Raw genomic sequence first — 8,652 nt, 5'->3', positions numbered from 1 at the left:
GGAAGGGGGAATGTCTCTGTGTGACTTTGCCGCATGACAGGCTTGGAAGCCTGGGATGGGACATAGCAGCATCTCTGTTCCCGGGCTTCTGCATTGCTGGATAGGTGACAGGAGGTGTGGGGCTGGTGCTCAGAGAGGCGGCCAGCGAGAAGCAAAACAGATATGGAGCTAGCATGATTGCAGGCGAGTCTGCACCCTTGTCTTACTCATAGTATACAAATAATGGAATTGAATAGATTCTTTATTACTGTCGTTGATCAGACAGAAATATAACACAATAAGTAGTAACCTTCAGCAATCGTGAATTCGCCAAAACTTTCTCACAGAACACAGTTTAGAATATTACAATACATAATACAGCCAACATCCATGATTTTACCAATTGCTCCCTTACACAACCTGCTATGTAACAAAATTGTGTCACCTTGATAGAAACATTAATATTACTGTTGCACAAAAGAAGAGACATGTAAAAGGCCAATGGCCTGTGAATTTAGACAAAATTGGTAACAAAAGTGCCGACCAAATATCCCTATAAAACAAATGGGGAAGCAGCATGCGATTGATCATGACAACCATTCCTGACTGACATGGGCATAGCCACTGAGAAAAACAAGATAGCAACCTTCTAAAATACAAATAATGGGAATTCACACAATGTGGTGACATTCACTTCCACTCTGAATCACCATAGCATACTATATATTGTCCTCCCTTTTATATTATGCTCTATCTAGCCAGGCCAGGCCCTTCTCCTTTATGTTAAGATTGACATTACCGGAAATACCTGTACCCCCAAATTCAGCAAGCACACCTTCAGTAGTCACCATCACATAAATACATCATTATTGATGGTGTATTTGGTGATTGGGTTAACGTATTTCTGCTGAGCTGAACCACACTCCAGTTCAATTAGGCAAAGCTGCCTCTGCATGTCAGAAAGCAAAAAGAGCATATATATCATCTGCACCAGCTCTATGACTAAAGGTGGAACTCACCAGCCTTATCCAAAAGTGAAGGCGTTTTAAATTTTTAATTAGACATCTTTGTGGCCAATGGACAATTCTCTGTATACTGGTGACATAGATCTCTTATTTCTTACAATTGATACCTCCAGTATTTCATTCTTCACCACTACGGACACAGCTATTCTGAATAAGCTAAAGATATGCCGTAATTATGAACTATTCCTGGGATAACTGATCTCTTCATTAATCCTCACCAATTCCCTCCTTTTAAAACAATGGTGGAATTTTCAGGGTCTGGCTATCTAATTCTGCAGTTACAGAGCCTGTAGAGAAAAAGGGATACATTTTCCCATCATGTTTTTTAATAGCAAAAGTGTATAATTTACTTTCCTTCTGGACATCATAAAAAGTCAGACTACTGCTACTGTCTGACATATTTAAGAAGATCCCTATCCTTGAAGGTTTACCACTCAAGTTTAGATGGGTCCATGGGTCTGTCCGAGCCCAGCACTCATTTCGCTCATCAAACTCGATGACCCAGTAGCCATTCTGAGGGTACAGTGTGACATCTCCTTTTCTGGAAGCGGATTCAGAGGCAACCCCCAAGCCCCACCTCTTTTTTGGGCCAACCTCCACTTCCCAGTAATGCTTGCCGTTAGAAAAGCCCTCTGTTGCCAGGATACATGTGTAGGAGTCAAATCTCTCCTTACTATTTGAAACCTTAGAAACAATTCCTGTGTCCCTCACACATTTCCCATCTTCAGATACTTCCAGTCTTGGGTGAGCTGTCTTGGGGTTCAAGACAATATCAGCTGCAAAGAGAAGACAAGGCAAAGGTCTTAATGAAAAGACGCAGAAGTCATCCTGTGTGCATTCTCTTCAGCATCACCTCTTATGGAATACACTCAGGTTTTTATATACCTTCCAGTGTATCAATTAATAGAAAATATAGATTGCTCTCAAATTTGAGTGGGAAACTACACATACTAAAACATGGCCCGCTACTACATTTACATTTTTCTTTGTAAGCAGCAGTTATGGGGGAAGGAAGCATCAGGACCGGGATCATGTTATGGATGGAGAGAAGCATTAACCCTCCTGACTCCTAACTGTATTCCTTTTTTTAAAAAATCACCCTGGGACTAATGCTGGGAAGGAAGTTACTATATGGATTAATGTGCACAGGAATTCTTATTTAAAAATGTTAGAGGAAGTGCTTATGTGACATGCTCCTGAAGCCTTACGTAGACACAGACAGAGTTTTACTGCTTTGGCAGTTTAGCATTAAACTCTTCATGTCACCAGTAATGGCCAGTGACACCACCTCCCTCTCATCCCTATTTTGTGGGGCATTAAGAACATTTATTTTACTTGCATTACTTTCCCATTCTTTAGATGTTGAGTCACGTGATACTATTCAAGTGGAAGAGCATCCATGGAGTCTGTTTTTAAATTGCAGTTTAAGAGCTCAATAAAGCACACCAGCCATCCTTCAATAATGCACCCTTTCAGAATGTCTTCCTTAAAAGAAAAAACTAGATTTGAAGGTAGTATACTACCTCTCCCTATGTTGTAAAGCATATTTCTTCTGAATGAAAAAGGTCCAGTTTCACTTACTGTTTTGATTGTAAGTGAAACACAACTCCAATTAAAAGGAGGCATCCCCCTGATCTGTACTGCGTCTTTTGAGGACTGATGTAGCTCCAAGATATGATTACCAAGAAAGATTTGGGTTACACTTCACAGGATATCATCATCATCATCATGATGTTTATTTACGGTCATAGACCAAAATTTAAAGCATACATAATAATATACATATGATATAATAATAATAATAATAATAATAATAAGTTCAAAGATCCAGTATTAGCTCATCCTAATCAGCAGTTTCCAGTTTACATAATCTGGTTTACCATCTGTTGTCTAACATTCTTAGCTGCCTCACAAAACTTAGCAGCTTTAATTGTTACTTCCTCCTTCTGATCTGAGAGCAAATAGTTGACGTAGAATACATCTGTATGTGCTGGGAAATCATCCAGTAATGGAGAAATATAACGAGATCGAAAATCCCTATAAAAGAGGCAGCGGAGTAGAATATGAAAAATAGACTCCTGTTCTCCAGAACCGCAAGGGCATAATCTCTGCTCTTTTGGTATCCTTTTAAATTTACCTTCTAGTTTGGCTGAAGGTAGCACATTAAATCTAGCCAGTGTAAACATCCTGCGATACTTAGTAATCGTAATCTTATCCAAGTAGTTCGCAGGTTTAGTATTATACATTTGTAATCCTAGAAAAACTTCTTTGGAGATTAAAGATAGATCAATCTGCATTTCCATATCATAGATCCACTGCTTTAGTATCAGTCTTGCACGAGAGAAACCCATTTCTAATAGAACATCCGGACTAAAGCCATATAAACTTATTTGATGGGATATTGACAGCTTTCAACTAGAATTAAAATTATCAATAAAAATTAGGTGGACGAGACCTGTAGAGAAAAAAGACAACAGGATATCTGGATAAGATCTACAGATTTTCCCTTAGTGTTCACCTCGTTTGTGTACGATTTTGTAATGTGTAATTTTTTTACTTTTTAAAAAAGTAGTATTTGCTAATCATACCTCTGTAGAAACGGGCATCTGAGAATTCTGTGAATAAATCAAAGAACAAGAAGGTAATACAGAACTGTATTCACATAACTAGCAATACTAGCAGAAGAAGCCCAAACACCAATTCTAGGCATGGCAATACTCCATGAACTGGATGGTATTGCAAAAAGGAAGGAAAAATGGTGGGGGGGGGGCTTAACTTTGTAGTGAAAGAGCATACATGCCCCTCGCAAATTTGCAAAATGTAGCATGAGAAGGATTTTGTTTGCCTTTTTGCTCTCCAAAGGAGAAAAAAATATCATAGAAGGGAATGGTTCAAATTATATTAGCACATTAGTGGTAGTATAGTTAAGAATAGGGCTGCGCACTGAATGTTTATGGGCCTCCGAACCAGTTTGAATGACCGGCAGTTCCACCGGTTCGAAGGCGAGAGGAGTTGACAATAAGGGCAGGGGGGTGCACTTACCCCTCCCTCTGCTTTCCCCCCACCGGCACTCCGTTTGCAAAGGGATACCTCCCTGCTGCCCCATTGCCTCCTTGGTCCCTACGTCACTGGAAGTACCTGATGCAGTTGGGTTGAGAGGGCAAGTTGGCAAATTCTGGAGAATGAGTTCCTGGTTCTATAATTAGCTTTTTGATAAGAAGAACAATGTTCCCTTCCTTCTGAAGTTGCTAGTGCACCCTGAAAATATTCCCTGACTCCCAGAGGCACAGTTTTGGATTACACAGATAGTTTCAAAGGACAGGGAGATCATTCTTCCCTCCTCTGAAGCACTGGCACTCCTTTAGTCTGCAACACTGCAATGCTGCACTGACACTTCACTAGTCGAAATGCTGGCCATTGTTTCTGATGCTTCCATACAGGATCATTATAGTGAACAACTATGAGAATTCTCTCTAGAAATGGCAGCTCCCATTTGCCCTGCGACATCTTCAGAATGGAAACACATCTTTCATCTTCAGAATGAAAGAGCATCTAAAAGACCATCTTAAACGCCACATCAAAGCAAGGGGTATGTTTCTTAGGAACAGACTAACTTCACATGAGTCTTTTAGCCTTCCTTCCTTAAGGAAAGTCAGCTTATGAGATCTCACAGCTGTGTGTGTGTGTGTCCATGCTGTGTCTGTGTGCATGTCCCTCTATCAACTTCACAGTGCCTGGAATGATTTCAACTAAATTTGGTACAGTGTGAAGACACATAGGGATACCTCAAAGGAGAAATTTGTGATGATGTCATCCACCCCAATTCAAGATTGTGGATGCGTAAACATTTGAGGCAGAAGTGGCTAACTTGTGAAGATGGTAATTTTAAACTAAGATTCTAGTTAAAGAGAAGTAAGCAGAATATTTTTTACTAGAACTTCTTATTTTTGCTCCCTTTGGTTCATTTTGGAGTGCATATACTCATCGTTGATATCAGTTATGAAGATAATAGGCATGTGTAAAATATACTTTTTTCTTAAATATTCTTAGAAATAAACTCAGGTTTTCCTTGTTACCACATTTGGTATTTTAAATGGGGGAAACACATTTAGGTTATTGGTACTTACCCAACTGATTTTGTAATTTCTCTGCAAAATAAAAAATAAATCAAATGAAATATTAGAGAAAATCACTATATGAAGGTCAACATTATGGGGAAACTCTTTGCCACCAATAAAATCATTTGTGACTGGTACTATGCTGCAGAAGGTATAAAACAGATGCAAAGCTATTCTTCATAGAATTTTTGCTTACGATAGTTTGTAAGTACTGGCCCAACCACCTTCTTTGATTGTTAAGCATCCAACTATGCATGTTTTGTTGAAAAATGAATCCTTTGCAAATTTGGATTTGCAATGTCAGTTTCAATCTGACATCACTAAAAATCAGTAAAAATAGGTAAAATCAGAATTAATTCCATCATGTCATGTCAGAATGCCAGAATTTGCACTGTGCTGTAAGAGAGGAACACAGACCCCTTTATTATCCTAGTGAAACGATCTCTGTGTTTTTTGTAAGCTTCTGACTCTTGTGAGCAGTTGTGTTAAAAGGATTGCTGTTGGTGGTAGTGCTTTTTGGCTGATTGCACTTTGCTTTTTTGCTTGTTTGTTGGTTCCATGGTATTTTCCTTTGTTTCTTGTCCTGCCTGGTTATTATTTAGGGTCCTTGATTTCAGATTTTTGTGTGTGCTCTGTATGTGTGTTTGCTTGCTTTATTCTGTTAGTGCAGATTATTGCCACTTCCCTGTTCCCTTTAGGCAAGTATTGTGGTTTGTTTGTTTGTTTGTTTGTTTGTTTGTTGCAGTCTCTCCCCTCCCATTCTCCCCCGACTTCTTATCAGTCTCTGTACTGACCAGCCTCCCCTCCCTCTAAAGAATTGACAGGGCATGAACCCTTGTCTTTACTGACAGGCTAGTGAACTCCAGGGCAGCCAATCAGTACACCAGATGGGTGGGACCTAGAGAGCAGTTGGGAATTCTGGGAGCAAGAAGCGTGGTCTTTGTTGGAGAGAAGCATGTGTGGAAAGGCTATCATGGATGTTTCTCTCATGGAATAACTGCAGGTCCTTGAGAGACAGGATTGCAGGAAGCTTGATTCTCATCAAATGTTGGGTGAGATTTTGAAGAAAAGGATTAAGCACAGCGAACAATTTGTTAGATTTTGCGTTAGAAACTTATATTTCTTTGTGTATGTGCTTTGCATATTCCTGATAATCTTCTATTATTGTTTACCTGCAACGTAATTAAAATAGGATACAGTAGCCTACGCTCAATCCACTTAAGGTATTGCAAAAGACTCTGTAAACCTTTAAGTGTGCCTAAATGCAAACTGCAACTTAAGCATAAGACAAACTATTTTTGTAACCTACTAAGTATTTTTGAGTGTATTTAAGACCTAAAAGCCTCAGATGGAAGCAGTCTGTAGTAACTGAATAAAATTGGTTTTTTGTTCTTTTCTTTTTACAAGCCTCTCAGAGTTCATTTTTAACTCAGGAAAAAAGGGGCCAGAAAAGTGGATTTCTCTGGTGCAAAAGCATCCTCAAGCATTCAGCTGTCAGTTTGTTTTCTCATCCATACACGTGGATGAGAAGCATACATGTGGAAGGGGTTTTTTTAATTTGCCCAATACCCAGTTACAGAGGGGCCGTGAATTAAATTACCCAATCCACTGGTCCAGTTCTCTGCAAGCTTTAGTGCAATTGTTGGCAGCATTTTAAATCTACTTGAAATATAGAAAGGTTTTATGAGAAACCCACCCAGGCAGCTCAGCTGGGATGACTCGTCATTTTCATTCCCTCACGAGCTAGCTCTGGGACAAAGGCTTTAATTCACTACAATCCCCCTACCCCTTCTTTAATTTTTATAATTATTTAAAAACCTTCTGTATTCCTCTTTGCTCTGTTGCTTGTGTCTCTGTGTTGACTGTCCTGTGCTGTATGCTTCTCAGTGCCATAAGCACAAACACATTATTTTCAAATCTTAATGATGTGTTTATTTTTCATCCCCTTTCACTCACTTTCGTTCCCCTTCCCTTCCCTAGTCTGTGCAGCAAAGCACAAAACACACACACCGTATTTACCCATATTCCGGGATTATCAATATTTTCTGTCTGTTCTTGGCTTACCATTATTTCAATTTTACAAAAGAATTATTCAAGTTTGATATGTATCATCATTTGAATTTTTATTTTTATTGGTCAGTACACTGTTCACTGTTCAGTAAACTGTGCAACCAAACAGTTTGCCATGCAGAAGCTAATGTCAGGCAGAGCTCATGGTAGAGCCTGAGGCAGCTGTATGGGTGTGGGTGAGGCTTCTGTTTCCCACCCACCTAAACTCAAGATTTCCCTGTTCCTTCCATCTGGCAGGGGAGTGGAAGGACTGGGTGAAGGAGGTGATGTGCAGGGGTGGAGCCACCACTAAATGTTATCATTCAAATAACCCGGGCTGCCAATGGAAAGGGCTGTGCCAGATGCCTAGCGCATGTGACATCATGCACACATGAGTGTGGCTAGATCACTGGTGGGTCTGCCCTAACCCTCCTGAACACATTCCCAGCCAGTGTTTGATGGACGAGTGCATTTATTTATTTATTTATTTATTTGATTTCTATGCCGCCCTTCCAAAAATGGCTCAGGGCGGTTTACACAGAGAAATAACAAATAAATAAAATTTAGCTTCTTCTCCCTTGCTGGGGGGAGAGGAAGGGAAATAAATGAATGAGTTCCAGAGAGCTTGCAGGTCTCTCTGGAGCCCTGGCCACATCCCTTTTGTGTGTGACCAAAGTGAGCTCTCCAGAGCCTACTGCAGCCCATTTCAGACTGGCTGTCATTTGGGAGACAGGTGGTAGGGTGGAAGGAGCCCTTGCCTCTGTCTCCACCACCATCCCTGGGCACCTGTGAGCCATTTCAGGATGCCCAAAATGGGCCACAGCAGGCCGGGCTGTCATCTTGAAGGCAGGCGGGAAGGTGAAAGGAGTCTCCACCACTGCCTCCACTGTCCCCAATATGGCAGCGGCATGGGCTCCTTCCACCTTCCTGCCTTCTTCTCAAATGGCAGCTGGCCTGAAATTGGCTGCAGCAGGCCCAGTCTGACATTTGGGAGGCAGGCAGGAGGGTGGGAGGAATTCTCACTGCCACGGACACTGGGATGGCATAGGAGAGGGCTCCTTTCTACCGTTCCTTTACAAGTATACAGGCAAGCCCATCGAGTTGGCTCGATGGTGGAAACCGACCCAGCCGCCTGAGCTGCCCAGCACATCTCAAATCCAGCCAGTTCCATGCACATCCCTTTAAGCACTGTCATGAGAGGGAACTGAGTATGATAGTTTAACTTGGTATTTTGTTTCCTCCCTTAAAGCCATTATATAAGTCTTCTTCTTCTGAAAACGTTATAACCACTGCCACCATAAAATCATATGTATGTTCCACTTGTCCCTTTATGCTGGTCAACATGACTTCAGGGAGCTTCAGTAGGGTTCAACAGAATAACTCAAATTAGATGTCTTTCACAAGTAAAATAAGGAACTGAATTTTCTTCATTTTAGCTTGTTATCAAAGGTTTGATCATTGCTACTTGAACTTGCATCAGT

The 8,652-nt window shown here is 40.7% G+C and overlaps 1 protein-coding gene across 8 annotated transcripts in view; it reads right to left on the bottom strand.

Moving 5' to 3' along the window:
* Nucleotides 1-223: 223 nt before the first annotated feature.
* Nucleotides 224-8,652, bottom strand: part of LOC128330183 (butyrophilin subfamily 1 member A1-like) — a 36,331-nt gene continuing 27,902 nt past the window's right edge. For 7 of the 8 annotated variants that reach the window (XM_053262628.1, XM_053262623.1, XM_053262629.1 and 4 more), the window contains 3 exons: nucleotides 5,132-5,152; nucleotides 3,593-3,619; nucleotides 224-1,780 (listed from right to left, as the gene is read on the bottom strand). In XM_053262628.1, coding sequence (XP_053118603.1) covers nucleotides 1,236-1,780; nucleotides 3,593-3,619; nucleotides 5,132-5,152 — 593 coding nt within the window. In that variant the 3' untranslated portion in view covers nucleotides 224-1,235. Of the gene's footprint in view, nucleotides 3,460-3,592; nucleotides 3,620-5,131; nucleotides 5,153-8,652 lie in introns of all 8 variants that reach the window. The other variant, XM_053262630.1, reaches the window with a different exon arrangement.

The sequence above is a fragment of the Hemicordylus capensis genome, chromosome 6, assembly GCF_027244095.1.
Source record: "Hemicordylus capensis ecotype Gifberg chromosome 6, rHemCap1.1.pri, whole genome shotgun sequence".
In the NCBI taxonomy this organism is placed as follows: domain Eukaryota; kingdom Metazoa; phylum Chordata; class Lepidosauria; order Squamata; family Cordylidae; genus Hemicordylus; species Hemicordylus capensis.
The sequence above is the reverse complement of the archived record's forward strand: the minus strand, read 5'-3'. Positions and strand labels throughout refer to the sequence as shown.